The sequence below is a fragment of the Phodopus roborovskii genome, unplaced genomic scaffold (genome assembly GCF_943737965.1).
Source record: "Phodopus roborovskii unplaced genomic scaffold, PHOROB, whole genome shotgun sequence".
NCBI lineage: Eukaryota > Metazoa > Chordata > Mammalia > Rodentia > Cricetidae > Phodopus > Phodopus roborovskii.
In genome coordinates this window covers 178989-201330 of record NW_026126931.1, presented here as the reverse complement: position 1 = coordinate 201330, position 22342 = coordinate 178989, and the positions used below count along the sequence as shown (strand labels likewise).

The 22342-nt window shown below is 39.5% G+C and overlaps 1 gene segment (V, D, J or C); it reads right to left on the bottom strand.

Annotated features, from left to right (window-relative positions):
• Nucleotides 1-16099: 16099 nt before the first annotated feature.
• Nucleotides 16100-16533, bottom strand: LOC127214668 (T cell receptor alpha variable 9-1-like). The segment is given in 2 exon segments: nt 16100-16365; nt 16488-16533. Coding segments are annotated over 2 exon segments (312 nt in total).
• Between the last annotated feature and the right edge of the window lie 5809 nt (nt 16534-22342).

The following is a 22342-nucleotide window of genomic DNA, read 5'->3' as shown; positions in this document are numbered from 1 at the left end:
AGAGCTCACAGACCTTCTAAAAGGTTGGGATGAAGAGGGTGATCCAGGCATAATGACTGTTGGTGCAAATATAGAAGCATGGAAGTAGCTTTTCTCCACTGAGAAAACTCTTTCACGTTTATATTTTGATTAATCCTACATTTTGATTTTAAGGATTTACAACAGAAAATAACATTTATATCGATTTTTAAAATGATTATCTTATGTCTTGTCTATAAAATTTCTAAAACCTCTATCTGTAGTCATCAAGCTCATTTTTTTTTTAATAAAACAAGCACTTTCAAGTCCAGATTAATAAGGTGGTGATTAGGAAAAAGATCTATCAAGATCAGTTAGACAGAACTTTCAGAGTACTCTCTTTCTGTAACTAATTACCACATTCCAATCTCATCTGATTCCTCCACTCACTATTAATACCCTAGGATTATGATGGTTGCTATTTGTGACCACTCTGAGACGACTGAATGAGTAACTCTTATTGTAGAAGCTGCCATTGTAGTGTCGCAACTTCTAGCCATGCTCACCATAGACCTTACTGACAAATAGGAACTGTTTATTATCTGGAAAGCCTAGATCATTTATATTTGAAACAAGAGATGTTGCAATGGGGATGGAGCTGAATGAATCACAAAGGGTCAGTTAATTCCCTTGGGAATCAGCACTGTTTTCAACACATTTAATCATTATATTTAAAAAGTTATCCCCTACTGTGTGATATTTAGGAGTTTTCCAGCTTTTCTTTTGAAAGCAATATTTTAATGAGAATTTCTGCATGTTATTACATTGTAGATATGTATTTTGAGGAATCAATTGCTGTATTTTTTGTGATACAAATTACAAATATATCTATCTAATATGTAACATATCATTGGGTCTCATAATTTGCTACATAAAATATTTGTTGTGTATCTCATAATTAAATATATTTTTTAAATTTCAAGACAATGCTGACATTGTTGTGATTAAAGATGGTTTGCTTTGTACAGCTTAATTAATTAGTAATTTAGGAATTAATTAGTTATTTTATCAAATTCATGGTGAGCAGAATAGCTTCTAGTATTGCCCTGTGTTGTGTTTTCTAAACATAGGTTGGAAACAGTAGCTCTCATTTTCCAATCGAGGGAAAGGACTGAAATGATCCTAGAGTGTGTAAGACAGTTTATATTTTATGACATTAGCAGAAGCATTTGGTAAAAGAAAGTGCAGATTTTACTCAAGTGGGCTGATATTTCAGAGCATTTATCCTTCTAGAAGTCAGTATTACATTAGTTTAAGTGTGAACTTCTGCTGTGGTAATTTTGTGATTCCTCACACCTTTTTTGTTGGTGGAGATCTGATAAAAAACACACCTCTGCAAAAACCTCCTGCAGAGTCAACCTGTGTCAGGGCTGTAGCTGCATACCCAGCTGCAGTTTTGGACCAGGCTGCAAGCTTGCTGGAAACACAGTGCTTCAGTAGCACAGAGGTAGGTGCCTGAGTCCTCCAGCTGGGCATCCCTGATGTGCAGGGTGCTGTTGCGCTCCTTAGAATTGAACATTGCAGTTAATCTCCCATTCTCCTTTTTTCCTGGAGTCATGTAAAAAAGATTTATGAGGCTGCCCCTGGGATTCTGTCGGAACCACTGCACATTTGTCATGGTTGCAGAAAACTTGCATGTCAGTGTAGAACTAGCTCCCTCATGGAGACTCAGGACTGAAGGACTCTGCTCCACCTCAACTCCTCTCACCACTGCTTGGAAACAGAAAAGCAAACCAGAATCATGAGGGGTTTTCACCCACACCTGTCAAATATCCCAGGAGACACCTTGAGGATGACTGCCCAGGAGCTCTAGGTTGGCTCATCCCCTCCACCCTGACGTCTCTGGAGAATCCCTAAAGCAATGTAGAAGAGCACAACTCACAGCAAATCTGCACAAACAGAATCCCCAGCACAGCTCCCAGCTTCCTCTCCATGGCCCCTACCCAATTGCTGGGATGTCCTCTCCAGCTGTGAGGGTGTCAAGTATTATGCTTACACATTAAATTCTCTCTGAATCACCCAACTTCCTCATTCATTGAAAAAGAAGCCCCACCCACTTCCACCTCACGAATTTGCATGGCAATCTCTCCACAGTTATGGCTGACAATGGTGGGGACCCAGGGACACTGTACTTCTAATGTAACACTTCTTATGAGGGGAGTTGGAAGGAAAAATGCCTGAGGAAGAGGAATACATGCCAAATACCGGTGGGAAAAGTAATAGTTATAGTGTGTTAAGCTGAGCCCGAAAGAATCCTAGCACATTTTTATGTACCTTTTTTGGCCTCAAAAAAAGAATTTCGTACAATATATTATGATCATAAGCTCCTCTCCTCAACATCCTCTCAAATCTAACCCATCTCCTCACACACACCCTGTGGAGTAGGTGGGGAATGGGATGGAAGGAGGATTGAGGGAGGGCATGGGAGGGAGAGGGAACTGGGATTTGATATATAAAATAGAAAAGTCACTCTTTTGGTGGTTGAGGTCCACTAGGGGGCACTGCAGGATTTCTAGAAAATACTTTTGTTTTTCCTTTTTTTTTTTTTTTTTTTGTTTTTTTTTTTTTTTTTTTTTTGGTTTGTTTGTTTTTAATACATATTTATTATTTTTTTCTTATTTCTGTACCCCACAAGGAGGGTGATCCTTCCAGGAGGGATTATCAAAATCTGTCAAGTCATTTGGCCAAGGTTCTAGGCCCTCCCTCCTGTCTCTAGACTTTGGGCATATCCTCCCAAAGTCCTTTCAATGCACTAAGGATTCATCCTGGTCCCACTGTCAGAGGTCCCTTAGACTGCCCAGGCCTTGTAACTGAGAGCCACATTCAGGGGGTCTGAATTGGTACAATGATGATTTCCCAGCTATAACTCTGGGGGTCCATGAGCTCCCCCTTGTTCAGGTCTGCTATCTCTGTGGGTTTCTGTAGCCTCCTCTTGACCCCTTTTCTTATCATTCCTCCCCCTCTCCTAATGGATTGCTGGAGTTTGGCTCAGTGTTTACCTGTTGGTGTCTGCTTCTGTTTCCATCATCTACTAGATGAAGGCTCAAGGATGGCACATTAGTTAGTTATCAAACTCATTATCAGGGAAGGACATTTAAGGTAGCCTCTTCGTTGTTGCTCAGAGTATTAGTTGGGGTCATCCTTGTAGGTCTCTCGACATTTCTCTAGAACCAGTTTTGTCTTCAAAATTGTAATGGCTCCCTCTATTATGGTATCTCTTTATTTGCTCTTATCTATTTGTTCCCCGACTCAATCTTCCTGGTCCCACATGTTCTCCTCTTCTCCCCTTCTCTTTCTCCTAACTCCCTCTCCACTCACTGCCCACCCAAAGTTGCCAATATTGTCGGGAATTCTTGTTCTTTTCCAGTTCTGAGAGGGACCTTGTATGAATCGCTCAGGTTCCTCCTTATATCCTAGTTTCTCTGGCAGTGTGAATTATAGGCTGGTGAGCCTTTGCTCCATGTGTAAAATTCATATATGAGTGAGTACATCCATGTTCCTCTTCTAGTTCACTCAGGATGGTTTCTTCAAGTTCCATCCATCTGCCTGCAAATTTCAAGATTCCATTGTTTTTCCCCTCACTGAATAGTTTCCATTGTGTAAATGTGCCACATCTTCTTTATCCATTCTTCAGTTGAGGGGCATCTAGGTTGCTTCCCGGTTCTTGCTATTACAAATAATGCTGCTATGAACATAGTTGAACAAATGTCTTTGTTGCATAGATGTTGATCATTTGGGTATATGGCTAAAAGTGCAGTTACCGAGTCCTGTGGTAGACTGATTCCCAGACTTCACCCATTCCAACAGTCTCACTCAACCAGCCCTTTTCACCCCATCATTCCCTGGTGAAGGAAATAGAGTTCACAAAAGAAGAAATAAAAATGACCAAATGATAAATCTCAAAATGTTCATCATCTTTAGCCATTAGGGAAATGCAAATTAAAACAACTTTGAGATTTCATGTCATCCCACCCAGATTATCTAAAATTAGTAAAACAACTGACAACAAAGTCTGATATAGGTTGTGGGGAGAAAGGAAATCACATTCTGGTCTTGGTGCAATGGAAATTGATGGAGGAACTCTGGAGAATCCTCAAAACCTAAAGATAAATCTACCACACCACCCAGTTCTGCCACTTAGTGTTTTATGTTCAAGAACTACATCTACAATCTTGTTTATTTCAGTGATGCTCTGTTCACAGTCACTAGGAAGTGAAACTTCTTTATATTCCTATGGGGTTTTTCTTATTCTAAAGAAACTTAAATGACATCAAGAACCAGTTTATCTGTGCAAAAGGCACCACAAAACTTCAAGTACTTTCATATCAATTAAAAGATGATGACTGCCACGCAAATAAGAGAGAGCTGTGTAAAATGTGTCACAAAATAGAAAAAAAATACAGCAAGTTTAATTAGTGTTATCCATGTGTTCACTGGAGCATGGTCAAACTTGAATCAGCCAGCCTCTAAAGAAAAGCTGAGTCCTTCCTCACCCTCATCTCCCCATTCCAGCAGAAACCATAAATGTGAAGAACTACACTTTAACATCTCTATCATATTTTTAAAGAGTTTTCTTCAATGTCTGCCTGTCTAGACTGTTTCTTTTGGGGATTGGCCGTTGGAAGGACAGATATGACATAGAAGCCTTCTATGATTCTCATTCTCAACTGTGAGGCTATAGTGATCAATACTACTGCAAAAGAAGCTTCCTTGCCCATTACAGTCAACAGTAATCATGACCATAGACATCTACTTGGCGTGTAGTGAGAGCACAGACAAGAGCCATTAACACAGGCCTTGGCTGTAGAGTGGTCAGTGCATACCGTATGGCCTTGGTAGCAGAACAGGCCATGTACATCAACATGGCCTCTAGCTGGAACACAAATCATGGATATCCACATGGCTTCCTGCAGCTGTGTGGAACACAGATATTAACATGGTCTCAGATGTCAGGCCAGGGTGCAGATATCCACTTGTCTGTTGTAAAGCATCAAAATGGTCTCAGGTGGTAGCACACCACAGATACCTATGTGGCCTCCAGTGATGGATGCATGGACCACAGAAATCACCATGGTCCCAGGACTGCAGGCATCTACATGGCCTGCAGCAGCATCATGGATCACTGATATCAACATGGTATCCAGCAGTAGTACAGACCATAGACATCCACATGGACCATGGGCATCAATATGGCTTGGGGAAGCAGCATGAATCACTGACACTGACAGGGCCTCTGGGGGCAGCACAGACCATAGATGTCTCTCAGAGTGTCCCAAAACAGAAAATGAACTGACCTCCTTCTCAGCCTTCCTTTCATTGCTCATAGCTATGGAGATTGTTCAGTAGGGCATGGTTTTCTGGGAACAGAGCCTACTTAAAGTCATGCCTTTGCACAGAATCGTGCTGTACCCTATGGGGCAAGGACTTGCATCATTCTCCAACAACTTTTTCACTGACAAATGTCTAGTACAACGTCTTTCCACCATGCACTTGTTTCCCTTTCTTTCCACATCCCCATCAATATTTGTGTGGTGATATTTTGTTCATGATTTCACAAATAAACTTGCCTGAAGACGAGAATGCAATGTCAGCCACACTAGTTAGACATAGACGACAGGCAGTGGTGGTACAAACAGCTTAACATGCACATTCTCATAGCAACAAGACACTGGTATGACTCAACTTTTCTCATTTCTATGTCATCATAAGCACTAGACCATTACCAAGTCTCATATCACGACATTGTTCAGTCTCATGTTGCTCTTTCAGCTGGGCAGGGCATTCAGGGTAGAATCCTTGAGAGCTGCAGATGGCTACAAGTCCTTGTCTTCAGTGCTAGACACCCTGAGGTTCACAGGATGCAGCTGTTATGCTTGCAGCCTACATGTAGCCATGTGGCCCAAGATCCCTTTCACATAGCACGGTAAACAGAAGCTCTGTGCTGTGGTCAGGTCTGCAGGACACGGGTGGGCCTTATTCAGTAATGACATGGCCTTTATCTGCAGTGACCACACTCTCCCATACCTTTTGCCACCATATTTACAGTTTGCCATTCTCTGTCACTCTTGCTGCTCTGATACTCTCTGTCATCTTTCCTTCAAATTCCACTAGTCCAATTTTTAAAGCAATCTTCTCATGAGACCAGACTTTTTATCAGTTCTTCCAGATATACTGCAGGCTCTGCAGACTCCGCCTTTGCAAAGTCTTCCCTCAGAGAGTCTATGATTCTCTCAAGTGCTTGGAGCTTTTCTCCAGTAAAGAAGGTGCCAGAATGTGCTAGTATCTTTGATATTTCTGGTAGTTTAAATGTTTTTAAATATTTAATTTTATAGGTTGAAAGGGGGGATGCCTGTACAGCAGGGTCTCCCTCACAACCCTGGATTAGGGATAAACCATATCCAAACACCTTTTTTAACAGAGATCCTTTATTCAGCAGGGAAGAAAAGTTAAAATGGCTGATTCCTAACTCTGGCAGAAAAACAACAGTAAATGACCTAGCAGATGTAATTTTTAAGAAGAGAAAGACAGGAATTCTATTTAGAAGGGGCTAGGATGATGTTGTAAAACAAATAGGGGATGAGGGAGAAAGGGAAGGGGTACTTGTCCAAGAGGGACAAAGGGAGGACTACCTCTGAAAAGAGAGGAGAAAGACATGGCACATAGGCAAATGGTGGATTATAAAGTAAAGAGCAAACACCTGTGTTAGGAAGAGGTGTTTAATTTTAACTGGCATGTCAATCGGGTAAGCCCAAGATGGCGTTTCATTGATGGACTTAGGTAGTCAGGGTCAGGAGGGGGAAGTGGTCAAATATGGGAATAGACATTGGAGGCCAGCTTTAGGAAAGGAAACTAAAGGTTTTTAGCAAAGCAGAGGGAATAGGAGAAAATGGCAAGTCTGAACAGAGCCACATGTGTGAGTGTGCTAGTGTCCCCTCAGAGCTTGGAAAGATAGCTTAGAAGTTAAGAACAGAGACTTGCATGGGACATGATGGTCCAATACTTTGATCACTTCCTTTAGGAGATAGAGGCAGGAGGATCCCAGGGCCTTCTGGAGGAGATGCAGCAGTATTTTTTTCTCTTATTTCTATGCAAATGACCCTGCACTACTCACAGTCCTCGCTCTCAGCAACACCTCACAGACACAGGGATGCTTCTCATGCTTCACTCAACACTCCACAGAGAGCTGCCAGGGTAGTGGGGCTTCATCACTATCTGATTTCAGTGACACATTAAGGCAAATTGCTGTTTGTATTAAATAGTTTTCACACACTGAGCAATAGTGATCTTCTAATAAATATATTAATTACTAATATTAAAAGGTAAGAGCCTTTCCATCATGAATGTTCTCTACCAGTGACACAGAGATGTATTTGGAGTGGGGTCATCTAAATGGCACCTGACGGTCAACTTGGTCTTGACAAATAATCAGTTATTCTCATTATTAGATTACTCAAGGTGCTCTAGGAATTGTATGTTTCAGAATCAGAATTTTAAGATGTATTATACTATCCACCTATGTAACAAAATACAGGAAATTCATGTTCTCAACAGTGGAATATATATACATGTATATATATATATATATATATATATACATATATTTACACACATATATTTGTCTCCAGCCATTATCACAAGTTAGTGTGCATGCAGCAGGTGCCTGGGCACTGTGCACTTGCTGCATAGAATTGTGTGGCTGGGTCCCCAGGATGGGCAGCTGTGATGTTCATGGAGAGATGTTTGTCCTTTTTATTCAGTAGGACAATGAGTCCTGTATCTTTTCTATCCACATTTGAAAGGACATTTATTAGCAGCTTGATACCTGCCCCAGGCTCTTGTTCATACCAAGAGAGGTAATACTTGGGAGTGCCTGTGTAGGAGCAGTTGATAAAAGCACCTCCCCCTTCCTGAAAGTTGTGGATACTCCATGGTACTGAGCTGGGACCTCTGTATGTGGGCAATAATTATGTAGCTTTGTGTTTGGGAGGACCCTGGCAGTGGAAACATGATTTGTGTCTGGTGCATGAGCTGGTTTTGTGGAGCCTATTCCATATTGTGGATGCCTTGCTCAGCCTTGATGCTGTGTGGAGGAGCTTGGTCCTGTCTCAACTTAAAAGTTCCGGCTTTGTTGATTCCCCATGAGCGGCCTTATGCTTTCAGAAGGATGGGTAGGGGGGTGAGTTGGGGACATGGTGGTGAGCAAAATGATGGATAAAAGGAGGAACTGTGCTTGGCACGTGAGTTAAGAAAATAAATGAAATTTAAAAAATCATCATCATGTTTAAGTTGGCTTACCCTCAGACCTGTGAGGATACTTCAAGATACACAAATCAACAATTATATTTCAACACATAAAGTGAATAAAGGAAGAAACCATATGACCATATTCTTAGATGAGAAAAGACATTTGTACAAACTCCAAATCCATTTATGATGAAAATCCTGGGGAATCTAGAGGACTTGTTTAAACATAATAAATTCATTGTACAACAACCTCATAGCAACATCATGCTAAATAGAGAAATCTCAAAGCAATTTCACAAAATCAGGACTAAGACAAGGTTGTCCACACTTTCTATACCTATTCTATATAGTACTTAAACTCTTAGCTAGATAACTAAGACATATGAAAGAGGTAAAGGGGATACACTTAAAAGGCAGAAGTCAAAATTTCTTTATTACAGTGATATGATTATAAACAAAAAAATCTAAAAGTTATCAGAAATTTCTTAATCTAATAAATAAATAAAAGTACAAAATTAACACACAAAAGTCAGTGGCCTACCTGTATACAAATGGCATACATGCTAACAGGAAAATCAGGGGAAACAATTCCACTCACAATCTGCTTGTAAATACATGAGAAAACATTTTAGATTATGATACTGTAAAAGCATACCATTGGTAAGAACAGCAATGAAATACACAAGAGCAATATTAAAAACATACAGATCTCTGAGGCCAATGTTCTGATATATTTTCAATACTTAAATGAATGGAAGCTTTAATTTTGTACATAAGTAGATAATATAAAAGGTCAGTTTTGCTAGATAAATAATAGTAATGCAATTATTGGTGACTTAGAAAACATTATCACAATAAATAAACATTTTGTGGAACTTAATAATCTGACTACAAAGTAGTATTATGGGCAAAAGATAATTTTTAAATTACAAAAGCTATAAGAAATGGAGATAAACTTAAAAAGGGAAAAACAGGGAGACATTGATATTAGGGAGAAACATGTACTATCAGATACAAAAGTTAAACATAATTAAATAGAGTTATCCAAGCAGGGAGGATGGTAGAGTAGACATTGTAACATATTACCTTGTCCAGAAGCATTGTAAATGATAATCAAAGAGGCTGCAGGCCAGTAGGAGAAGAATGAAACATCATAGCATGTCTTGAGAATATGGTAAGTGTTCTGGTCAGCTTTCTATTATTGTGATAAAACCCAAGAGTCAATCTGAGAAAGTGGATGGTGTGTTCACCTCACAGGTTACAGTCCATCATCAAGGGAATCCAAGGCAAGATTCCAAGAGAAGTGCTAGAATCCATAGAGGAACACTGATGCCTACTGCTCTGTTTAACTAGCTTTCCTCTATGGCCCAGGCTCGCATGCCCAGGGATGGCACTGCCTACACAGGACTGAGCCTTCAAACATCATTTGGCAATCAAGCAAATGCCAAAGATGGAGTCAGTTCTTCCACAATGTGTCAAGTACACAGTAAAGATTAGCCATCACATTAAGCCCTAAAAAAGGAAAACATAAACCTCCCCATACTCCTTAGAAAACTGACCTTCATGAATAAAATAGTATTCCAAAATAAAATTCAGTTATTGGAAGAATGATTTGAATGGATTTGTGTCAGAAAATGATACCATGTTTAAAATAATGAGTGACAATAAAGCCAAGCTAAAAAGAAAAAGTTGGAAAATTTGACTTCTTAAAGCCCCTTCTGGAGACTGCAGGGTGGACATGGGGAGTGGCTGTTGGCTGTCAGTACCTTTGACCATCCTTCCTGTGTTTTAGTGGAGGAGTTCCCATCAGAAGTCCTACCCTTTCCTACAGAGTCTAGGTCCCAAATACAAGCCTGAGTCAGTTAACTGCATGCCAGAGTTTATGTTCTAAAAGAAATGGATGAGTTCAATTTAGAATATTCGGGGATATATTTGTCCCATTTTCTGAGCCATAGTGTCATGAATTTCTGAATCAGCAGCAGGCACATTGTATAATCCAGCATTCTTGGAGACACACACTGCAGTGCCCACCCTCATCATAGTAGTGTCAGTGCTGACATCTACAGAGTATGACTTGTTTTCAGTGTATTGCCTCAAATCCTGCTTCTCTTATCCTGAGAGAAAATTCAAATACTAATAAATCCTTTTTGCTTCAAAAGCAATAAGAGGCTTCTTGCTATTATTTAATTAGGAACACAAAGAAGTCACCCCATTTCCTCGGTTTTAAGAAGGAGAGTTTTCCCACCACAGGATGCATGGAGTAATCAGTACAAGGTATGGAGTTGTTCAAGTCAAAACTCACATGGCCCGAGAGAACCCACTCTTGCTTACAGTTCTAGGGTGCCTTGCTACTTTGGCCTTCTTTCCTTTTTTCTTTTAAGGTACCCATTTCCCATCCAAGTACTAACCAGGCCCAGCCCTGCTTAGCTTCAGAAATCAGGTGCATTCAGGGTGGTATGGCCCTAGGCATATTCCTGTTGATTATTGACATCCCTTCCTTTTGTTATCTAGTGAAGGCATTTACTCAAAATATCAGTAGATAGGTTAAGAATGTGATGTATATCCTTGGTTGTCAACACCACTGCATCTGGGATTAACTAAAGCCCCCAAATTGAAGGCACACTGGTGGGTCATTTCTGCTTAATTTGAAGAAGGAAGAACTACTTTAGTATAGATCTTTGAGATAGGAAGTCACACCTTTCATTCAGATCTTTAATTCAGATGTAATCTGGTCCAATCTTTCTGCTGGAAGCATATATAAGGACATGGAAGAAAGTTGTCCTCTTTCTCTGCTCTTACAATCTGATTAGCACATCTTTTCCTCACCTGCATTAGAGCCTGCTTCTTTAAGGGTTCAGCATATACTGCAGCAAACTGAGACATATGGTCGGGTGGATGGAGGAACTACTGGATTCTTAAAACTCTCAATTCATAGCCAGCCATTGGTTGATTTGCTAGAGTACATACTGTAAGCCATTCTTACAAATACCATTTCCATAGAGAGATTCATTTATGACTGCTATTACTCTAGACATCCTTGATTAATATAACAGTTTTGGGTATGAACATTAAGGATGTGAACAATGATTCTTACTCAGTGCTTAAAAAGTGAGATTCAACTCTCCATGGCTGACAGTAGCAATTACCTCCGGGCTTCTTAAAGCACATGGCTGAATGCACTGAAGCCAAGGTACATCCTCTGCAGCTGTGAATAAGCCATAGGAGTCTGTCACCTGGGTCACTTGATGCATAGATTTATAAGGAACCAGGTACCTTCTGAGATACCTACCTGACTATATAAATAATTGACCCCCACAGTGGGGAAGACTCATATCTGGACTTTCAGGACCTGCTAGGGCAGAGTCTCAACTGTCTGTTACTTCCTGTTTGACTGAGATGAGGTAGTGTTTGGGACAGGTGCTGTCCTTTGATTTCTAGAATTTGGTATTGCTAACATGGTTGTCAGTGTGACACAGCATCAGAATGGATATAGATTAACCCACATAACTCATTTGTTCTGGAGTTCACCAAGAACACTTTTGAAGCCACACCAGACTCCAACAAATTTTGTTATCTAGAGTGAGCATGATGCTAAATTTTCATTTCAGGATTTCTAGGAAATTCAAAAGTGTGAAGTGGAGCTCTGGGACATATCTAGGGCAAAAGATGCTCCTTTGCTTGAACTGTTCATGCTCCAATGAATATTGTAATTTAAGCTGGCTCTGTCCCTTTTCCTAAGTACATGTACATTGCAAAAGGTGACTCGTTATGAAGGAATTTGTCTGTTGTGTAGGTATAGGTAAAGCACCATGGCAATGCCATACTGCATATTCTCCACATGAGTATGACAAATTTGATATTCTGAAAATGCCTTTGCATATCTCTGTGTGACCTTTCAATAGCCAATCATTTTCCCTCATACTTGAATGCAGGAATGGACCACCACTCTTCATGGGAGTGTTAGCTCTATGTTGAAGGCACACACGAGGAGCCTGCATCATTAGTGTCTCTAACATGACCTGTCACAGGTTGATCACACATTTGATAACTTATGATGACTGGAATTCTGTCCTATTGAAGTTTTGGGACACTTTTCATCCATCATGGGACTTACCTTGTTCTCACAGGACAACTAATATTCCTACCACATCAATATATTGTACCAGCCATGTGGATCATAGGCAAAGTGCTTGTTGTCTTCAGGGGAGTGAACTTTCCTCCCCACCATCCTGAATTATTTACCTGGTATCCTTTATTTCTCCTGTATGGTGCTCTTGAAAGGCATGAGCCCTTTCCTGGGATCTTTTAAAAGTGAGTTTTCAACATCCATACATAAAGCATTGAATATATTTTAATAAAACAGACAGAGATCACTGGCTTTGTAATGAAGAGGTGAAGGTCTTTCCTTATGTATCTGGGGAAATTCCCAGGAAGGGCATTATGGTTTCCAGTGAATTGCAGAAGATCTAGTTAGTAGGTAGGTGAGGGCTGCTGCTGACCCTAATAGTCCCATCTCTACAATTCTATTTTGTTGTGGAGAGGCTTTGGTGGTTCCTGTGATTTCACCGGTGCTCTGGGAACAACAAGTGACTGTGGGGTATACTGTCAGTGTCCATAGACAAGAGAGAGGTAGAAGGAAGCTGACCTTAGGTCTCAGGGTAAAACACAGAGAAATAAATGGTTCTGGGGAAGGCACATGAATCCTGGTAAGGGAGCTTCCTGGAGGAGCTGGACTTGAGCTAGACCTTCCATTTGTGGGGATCAACATCTGGGAGGCAATGGGCTTATCCTGCTTCCCTGGGTTACCCCAGAGCAGATCAAGAATAAATGATGGCTAGTGTAATAGAGAAATGAACTGTCAACCCTGCACCTGCTTTTCTGGGAGATTTTTAACCTCATTCTGACTGGAAAGGTAGACCAGCAGGAGCAATGTTGTGACTAATATGGAATCCCTTTCAGGGTGGGGTGTTGCTGCAGCTCATCTGAGTGGGTTCCTTCAGTTTTCCCTGTGAATCTGATGCTAATTAGAAGGGATGGAAACTCCCCTGGTCAAGCACCAACACCCAGACATTCAGATGGTTTTGTTCTGGACAAATGTGATCAGAACATGGTACTGCTAACCTCTAGGAACAACAAAACTGTCCTGTACAACCTGAGATATGAGGTGACACTGTCCATCTAATCTACATGGCTTGGGTAGCTTATGTCTTTGCAGACACAGGGGACTAAACCAGCATGTGATGCACAAAGTCTATACAAGCTTTCTGCAGTCCGAGACATAGCTCATGGACACCAGCAAGAGCTTAGCTGCCATGTTGTCTGGGGCATTTACTGGGTCATTAACACTTCCTTTTCTTATGGCTTCTCCTGGTTCTCAGGACAGTCTCCTGCCCTGTGACAATCAAATATTCCACTTCACTTGTCTTTATCTACCTGCAGGGACTACTGCGGAGGCACCATCTCAATCTCCTCCTTCACTAAGCAAGACCAGCAGGTGGACAAGTTGGAGGAACCAACAATTAAGCAACAGAGTATAAAATATGAGCAAATTGAGTTGAGTGAAATCCTGGACTGTTATACAAAAATGAATTTGAACAATAGGTAGGCATTATCCCAGTTCTCTGCTGACCCTTTTGATCTCATAGTGTCAAGAAAGCTCTTGTGGATTCAGGAGGCTAAAATTTCAGGGTGTCATGGTGTCTAAACCAATTTCCCTGAGAGCATCAGGAGGCAGAACTTGGACCCTGGGTAGGTATGGGATATGGACATAGGCTTTTCTGCTTCCTCCAAACGAAAAGCAGAGCCTCTGTCCTGAATCAGTCTGGTGAAAGGGACAGTAGTGTGTGAGCTCTCACCATGCTTTAAAAGAGGCCTTGACAGGTGCTTGCTTGAGGACCACACTGGGTCCTGTGTGTTTATGTCTAGTGTTTGTCCCTGATGAGCACTTGACTGTGTGATGAACGCTTCTGGCAGCAACTGGAGGGACCTGGTCATATTCAACAATCTCAGTTTGTGGCTGCAAGGCATTTGCTCATCTCTGCTACTCTATGGTTTCTTCCTTAGATTCTGAGACACTGAACCTGCCTGCACTGCCTGAACACCTTGATTGTATGTGGTAGAAGGACTCTGTGTGTCTGTGTGTGTGTGTGTGTGTGTGTGTGTGTGTGTGTATGAGTGTGGGTTTCCTTCTATCTGTTTGAATCTGTGTTTCTTTGGTCATGTAATAATGACAGATAAAAAGACTATGATTTTAAGGAAGCAAAGGGACATCCATGGCAAGTGAGGAAGAAAAAGAAAGAGGGAAATGATGTAAATATATTTAATGTTAGAAAGAAAATAAATAAAATATAAAAAATAGAATCTTCTAATAAACTGTCTCTCAAAACCATTACTTTAATTACCTAGGACCTTTCTAGCGTACTTTGGTTTGAAGTAAAATTTAAAAGGTACTCACCATTTCCAAATTTAGATTTATTTTAGATTTTCTCACCACTTTTAATTATAACTTCTTTTACTTTTTCAGGTTTCTCCATTGGGTTACTTGCATTAGGGTTTGATTCAGCCCTTCTGGCTACAGCTGCTAAGGAGAGTTGAGTTATGTGAAGGAAGGCTGGGATTCTGAGTAGATGCAATTATTAGACAGATGTCCCTGAGCATAGGAAGGCTAGATCTAAATGTGCATGGAAATTCCTAGAACATGATAGTGTAACATGCAACCAAGAAGAGATCACACAGTAAGTCAAAGTTGTTCAGGTAGGATTAAAGAGAAGAGAAAAAGGACAGAACAGTCAAGTGACATTTGCTTGTTTGCCTCCTAACTCAGGCATCCAGTGGATATTTCTGAACTGATTATAGTGGACCATTCACAAGTCTGTGTGCTAAGAATAAAGTTGCTATGAATTGAATCAACACCTTGACATCATAGAATTTTTATTCTAGTTGGTGCCACTGACATGAAAAACAATGTCACAAATAACAAACTGCATAGTTGAGTTGTATTAGTCTCAACATTAGCGAGATGACCATAGTGCTGTAATGGAATAAGTAGAATAAGGGAGAAAGATGATAGAGCAAGGCGGTGTGGCAGGGTAATTGGGAGCTGTGGCAGTTTAAGGGAAGGACTGTGGTAGAGGTGGGGGAAGAATATTAATGGAACAAAGGAGTTAGGATATTTCCAAGTGAGGGTAACAATGCAGATAGAGATGGGGTATGATGAATAGGTGGTACGCTATGTTAGAATTTAAGGGGTCTATGATAGTGTAGCAAGGACTATGAGACAGTAACAGGAGGACTATGATGGAGTAACAGGTCTAGGACAGAGTAAGGATCATACATCTTTACATAGGAAGACCAGAATAATCTGTGGTTTCCTCACAGAAGTGACACCTGAGCTGAGACTTGAAGTTGGTAGAGTTGGTTTATGAAGTTTTCTATGGAGTGTGTTTCCTGTTGAGAAAGACTTGGACCCCATCTGAGAAGTTCAGAATGCTGAACAGAAACCAGCATTGCTAGTACGGAGAGCTGGGACCTAGCCCCACAAAAAGCTCATGTTGACAGTTCAGGCATGCACATATCCTGTGCAACATTGGGTATCACAGCCTGAACGTTAGTCTCCGTCAAGCATTGAGGAAGGAAGATTCTACTTCTTGTTCTTCCTTTGGGCCTATAAGAATGATTTTTTGAGCCACCCAGACAAACAGAGAGACACACAACACTGAGAAACCAAAAGTGATTCCAGAGGCAGAAGCTCAGCAGCCAGGCCCCTGGTGCTGAGTTTGTGTTCGGCTCCCCCTGTGGTTTCTGCCACTGTGTCACTCAGAGCACAGTAGTACACAGCCTAGTCTGACTCCTGGACTGATTCTTTCTTCAAGTGGAAGGAAGTGGATCCTCTATCATATGTAGCTTCAAAACCTCTGCTGCTTCCCGTCTCATCGGCCTTTGAGACTCTGAAGAGGAGCTGTGGACCTTCTCCAGGATACTGCACGTACCAGAGTAGGGCTGGGTACTGTTTGGTTTCATAGGAGCAGTTCACAGTCAGAGACGACCCTTCAGAGAGTGTCACTTGGCCTTCTGTTTGTGTCACCGAGTCTCCATTGGTCCTTGCTGGAGGAAAAACAAAACAGATATGTATGTCACCTTAAAGACAAAGCTCTTGGATGAATTTAGGGCTCAGAATGTTTTTGATATAAAAAAAAAAGTGAAGAATTTAAATCACTATTACTTACCAAGTATGAAGAATATCACTGTTACGAAGCCTGGAGAAGAGTCCATCTTTAGTGGCATCTAGACAATGTTCTAGATGCTTAGCATGTTGAAAACAAAGAATCAAAGAGTCTTAAATTCACACAGGAAATACCATGATGTTAGGGCCTGTCGCCACCTGGTGGCCAGAGAGTGAATAGTTATATGTGGCAATATTTGCTAAAAGACAAGGAAATAATGAAGATCATTGATTTTTCAAAGTTAGAACTTCCTCTGTTTTAAGTGAATGCCATTTTTTTTGTTTTGGCTTTTTGAGACAGGATATCTTTGTATTGATTTGGAACCTGTCCTGGAACTTGCTCTGTAGAACAGGCTGCCATTTAACTCACAGAGATCTGCCAGTCGAGTGCTGGGATTAAAGGCATGTACCACCAAGTAAGGTCAGTAAATGCCTATTTTAAGGCATTTTTAAATGATTTTTTTCCGGGGGAGAAGTCACACTGTATAAAAAATACTCATAAGTTTCAGAATTCCAGTACAAGTGAAGAAACATATAACTTTTTGAACTCTATAGAGTGAGCTAAACTTTTGAAAAAGGTTCACTTTTGCCTTTAAAACATTTCCTCCTAACACAAACTGACTTGCTCTCCTAGCTACGTCTAAATAATGAACTTCACTTTCTGCCTTTGCTACACTAAGCATTTAGGTTAAACTCTACCTGCTTAAAATATGAATTTCCTTCCTCGAGCCTACTAGAAAATCCCGGTTTTAAATGTAACGGAGATACAAGCCCTTCCACTTTCTTGTTATCATGTTCATGGCTGTCTTCATGTAATTGTTCAGATGTTGTTCCTGTTAATTGTTTTATTGACTTTATGGGTGGTTTTATGCCCAAAGCCATTAAATAACTAAATCTGTGGCCACTATGTTTATGTAATTCTATAATTTTTTCTGCATAGGAAAAACCAGCACCATTGCATATACTTGTGGCCCATGATAATTAAAACCTCAGTTTTAGCAGAGAAATACATTTAAGAAGTGTGCCATGTTTTTCCTTCCTGGTTATCAGATGTGGGGAAAATGGACTTGTCTCTCTACAACACCAGCACACAGCTCCCTGGGAATAATAGCTAACAAATGTTGCAGTTATCGTCCTGATCTTTCTAGTTCTGATATTACTGCATTTTTAATTACTATTTTTGTGCTTATTATTTAACCACAATAATTCTTCATTCCCTTTCCTCCCTCAAAACTCTCCCGTGTACCCCTTTCCAACTTCCTTCAATCCATGACTGATTTTTTATAAAAAGATTAATTGTTATTGCATGGGTACAAGTATATGTGAATACATATATATTCCTAAATACAGCCTATGCAGTCCATGTAACTGTATGGGTATAATGTTTTCAAGGGTGACCATTTGGTGCTGGACTGCCAATTGGTGTGTTCTTCCCTGGGTAAGCCCACCCCCTCTCATTCCCAGCTTTCCTCAGTTGTCTGCACTTCTCTGTTCAGGGTTCAGGTCTCATGGGATGCTCCGGTCCATTCTGGCATGTTCAATTGTACCATCCTTGTTCAGCTCACAATTCGATGGTCATGTACACTAGAGTTTATTTATTTGTTTTGCTATATATAAACTTTTTTCTTATTTTACATATAAATACAAGTTCCCTCTCCCTTCCTGCCTCCCTGCCTCTCATCCCCCCCCACTACCTTTCCATCCCATTCCCACCCACCCCTGTATTTCACAGGGAGGGTGATGCCTTCCAGGAGGGGTCAACAAAATCTGTCAAGACATTTGGAGTAGGAACTAGGCCGTCCCTCATGCCTCTAGGATAAGGGAGTATCCCTCCATGGGGAATGTGCTCCAAAAGTCCTTTTGTGCACCTTGAGTACATCCTGGTTCCTCTGCCCGGGCCTTCTGAGACCCATGTTCAGGGTTATTCCAATGCTGGTTTCCCAACTATCAGCCTGGGGGCCCAGTAGCTCCTCCTTGTTCAGGTTGATGAGAGTTTATGTGTATAACTTCTGATATCAGCAAGAGACACAATCTTCCAGAAGATTCCTCAATCCTTGGCTTTTACAGTCATTCTGCCTTCTCTTCTGCAGTGTTCCCAGAGGCTAAGGTGCATGAGTGTTTTGTAGATGTATTCCTTGAGACTGGGATCCCTAACTGCAGTTTGGTTGGTGGTACTATAATTTAGTGTTCTCTATGTGTTGAAAGAGAAGTTTTCTTGATGAAGGGTGAAGACTACAGTTATCTGTGGGTATAAGTACAATTATTTATAGCTTATTGTTAGGGATTATGCTGTTTTCATAAAATAGAGGTTGAAGACTGCCAGTTAATAACCATGACTTCATTCACACTTTATAAATTAGCTAGGTTTCCAACACCAGACATGGGATCATTATTGTGGGGGTGTATCTTCAGTCCAATGAGACAGCTGTTGGGTACCATTAAGATATGTGTGTGTGTGTGTGACATTACTGCACCTATGGATTACTGTGCCATGATGATTATTTATATGAGGACATGCTGGATTTTGTCAAAGACCTTATCTGTATCTATGAGATGATCATGTGAGTTTGTCTTTAAGTCCATTTGTGTATTTTATTACATTGACTAATTTGTGTGTTTTGAACCATTACAGCTTTTCAGAGATAATGTCAATATAGAGGTGGTATATACTCCATTCTTTTTTGAATGTATGCCTGTATTCTGTTGTCAAGTAGTATTTCATTGAATATCTTGAGTCTCTGTTCATCAGTGATATTGTCTTGTACTTTGATATTTTTGTTGTATCTTTGCTTGGCTTGGGTATTAGTACAATAGTGGTTTCCAAGAAAGAGTTTTGGGTGCTCCTCATTCTCTTCACTTTCTTCAATTGATTAAGAAAGACTAGCTGTAGATCTTCTTAAATGTCTGGTAGAATTCTGCTTTCAATACATCTGGTTCTGGATTTAATTTTTAATCTTAGAGGTATTTCATTAATATTTCAAATTCCTTGTTTTTCGTGCTTGCTTAGATTGTTGACTTCTTGGTTATTTTTTACAGTTTGGCTTAATCTAGAAATTTATGTCTTTTTTCTATGTTTTTCAACTTAATAGAGTACAAATTTTAAAAATAATGCATTATAATAGTTTGATGTCTGTTGTAATGTATTCCTGTTCACTTTTGATGCTAATCTCTTATCTTGATGCTTATCTCTTTCTATCTGTGGTTGACTTGTTCTAAAGATCTGTCAATATGTTAATCTTCAGAAAAAAACAGCTTTTAGATTCACTAACTATTTGATTGTTTGCTTTGTTTCTGTTTCACTGATTTCTGCTCTGGATTTTATTATTTTTTGTCATCAACTGCTTGTGGACTTTGCTTGTTCTTCACAAAGTTTTGAGTTGCATCAGTAAGCCATTTATATGGGTTTTTTTTCTTTAATGAAGGTATGTAGAGGTGTAAATTTCTCTTTTCTCTGCTTGCTAGTGTGTCACAAAACACTTTGTTATATTTTTTTTTCATTTAGTTCAGGGATTTTTTTTTCATTTGTTTCTTAATTTCTTTTTTGATGCCTTCATCATTTAGTAATGAATTGTTTAATACCCATGAGTTTGTATGTTTACTGGAAGGTTTAATTGGGGGGGTATTGGATTGAAACTGAACAGTATTTTACTTATTTACTTTTTTAATTATATGTTTTTACTCACATATAGAAACAAATGTTATAGGATACATGTATATATTGTGTCATTCACATTAAATATAAATGTATCTCTTCAAACATTTGTCATCTCTTTATGGAAAAAACATTTAAAATCCTTTCTTCTGTACTTTTGAAATATATAGCACATGCTTGACATCTTTAGTCATCTTACAGTCTTAGTCCCCACACCCATTCATCTGTCTTCCTCATCATCTCTTTCTCCTTCTGCTCTCCCAGGACTCTGGTAACTACTATGCTATTTTCAGTTTCAGTGAGATCAACTTTCTATTCTACATATAAAAGAAATCATTCAGTATTGACTTTCTGTGATGGCCTATTTCATTTAACATAATATCTGTGGTCTGTGCTGCTGCCGAAAACCATGTAGAAGTCTGTGATCTGTGCTGCCACTGGTTGTTATGGGCAAGGAAGCTTCTTTTGCAGTGGTATCTATGACTGCTGACTCATAATTGACAATGAGAGACTTTGAAGGCTTCTGTGAAAACTTCTCCCTACCCCCACCTTGCAAAAGAAAGAAAAGTTTAGAAAGGAAGCCAATAAAGAGAGTACTTTAAAAAATGTGATAGAGATGATGAAGTGTAGACTTCACAATTGACTCCTTCTGGAGTGGTAGGGGAGCAGAACTCAGTTATCTTTAAAGGGATGGCCACTGGGGGTTTGACCGTGCTCCAATGAGCATTTGGGCAACATGAAATGGACGAGGTGTATTTTTTCTTTCTTACTTACTTTCTTTTTTTTGTGGGGGAAGGCATAAGGGTGGGAGAGCAGAACTCTCAGGAATGGAAACCAGGTGTGATTAGGGTGCATGTATGGGGACAAAAGAAGTAAAAGAAGTATGCACACTAGAACCCTATTCAGAAATAGAAAAGAATGAAATTCTATTATATATATATATATATATATATATATATATATATATATATATATAGTGTGTGTGTGTGTGTGTGTGTGTGTGTGATTGTACTATGGTCTAATAGGATGCAAGGAGAGAGTCTAGTATTTTTTAATTTGTAAAGACTTTATATGTCCCAAGATGTGGTCCAGTTTATAACATCCATGTGCTGGTGAGTACTTGTACATTGTTTGACATTTGGATAGAGTAGTGCTTAGTATCCATTATATTCATTGATGTAGCATTTCAGTTAATTCTGGTATTTCTCTTTTGATATTGTGTCCAGGTGAACTGATTACCCAAGAAAGTGGGTAATCACCAACTTTTAATAAATTGATATTAACTTCTGTCTTAATATGTGACCTATGTTTTTTCTTATGTAGTTTTCATTATACTTTCTTTTCCATGTATACTTATGGTTTTAACCATTACATGCTTTTGGGCATTTCTCTTTTTGGCCTTGTCTATTTTGTGTTCTGAATGTTCCCATATTAATCTTTTGATGTTTTATTTCTTATTTCTGTGAAGGATGTTGTAGGTTTTGATTGGGATTGAACTGAATCTTTAGATCACAATTAGTAGATCAATCATTTTCACAACATTAATTTTAATAATTCATGAGCCAGAGAGATTTTCTTTTTCTAGTGTCTTCCTCAATTGTTTCTTCAGAGTTTTGAAGTTTATCTTGTACAAGTATTTAATTTCCTTGGTTAGGTTTATTGCTAGATATTTTAGTATTTGAAGCTATAATAAACTGTCATGTGTGGATGGTCTCTTTCTCAGTGTGATTGTTTATGCTATATAGAGAGGCTCCTGATGGTTGTAAGTAGATTTGTTATCTTACCATATGGATGAACTCATTGATCATTTGAAGAAAATTTCTAGTAGAATTTTTATGAACTCTTATATGTAATATAACATCCCATGTTAATTTTATTTATTAATTTGTTCCTATTTCTATCCCATTGGTACCCACATCCTATCTTGTTGTTCATGATGTGCCACTCTCTATACAAAGAACTACAGACAATTAAGGAAGAGAAGGGCAATAATTCATCCATGAGGATATTTCCCCTTATTGGCTATCAAATACAAAGTGGTCATACCAATTATAAAAATACAGGCAACACTAATTACACAGTTGATTATATTTATATAAACATGCAATTATAATTAAAGAGAAAGAGACTATGAATTTGAGAGGGAATGAGGAAAGGGATATAGAAGGGACTGGAGAGAGGAAAGGGAAAGGGAATAATGAAATTGT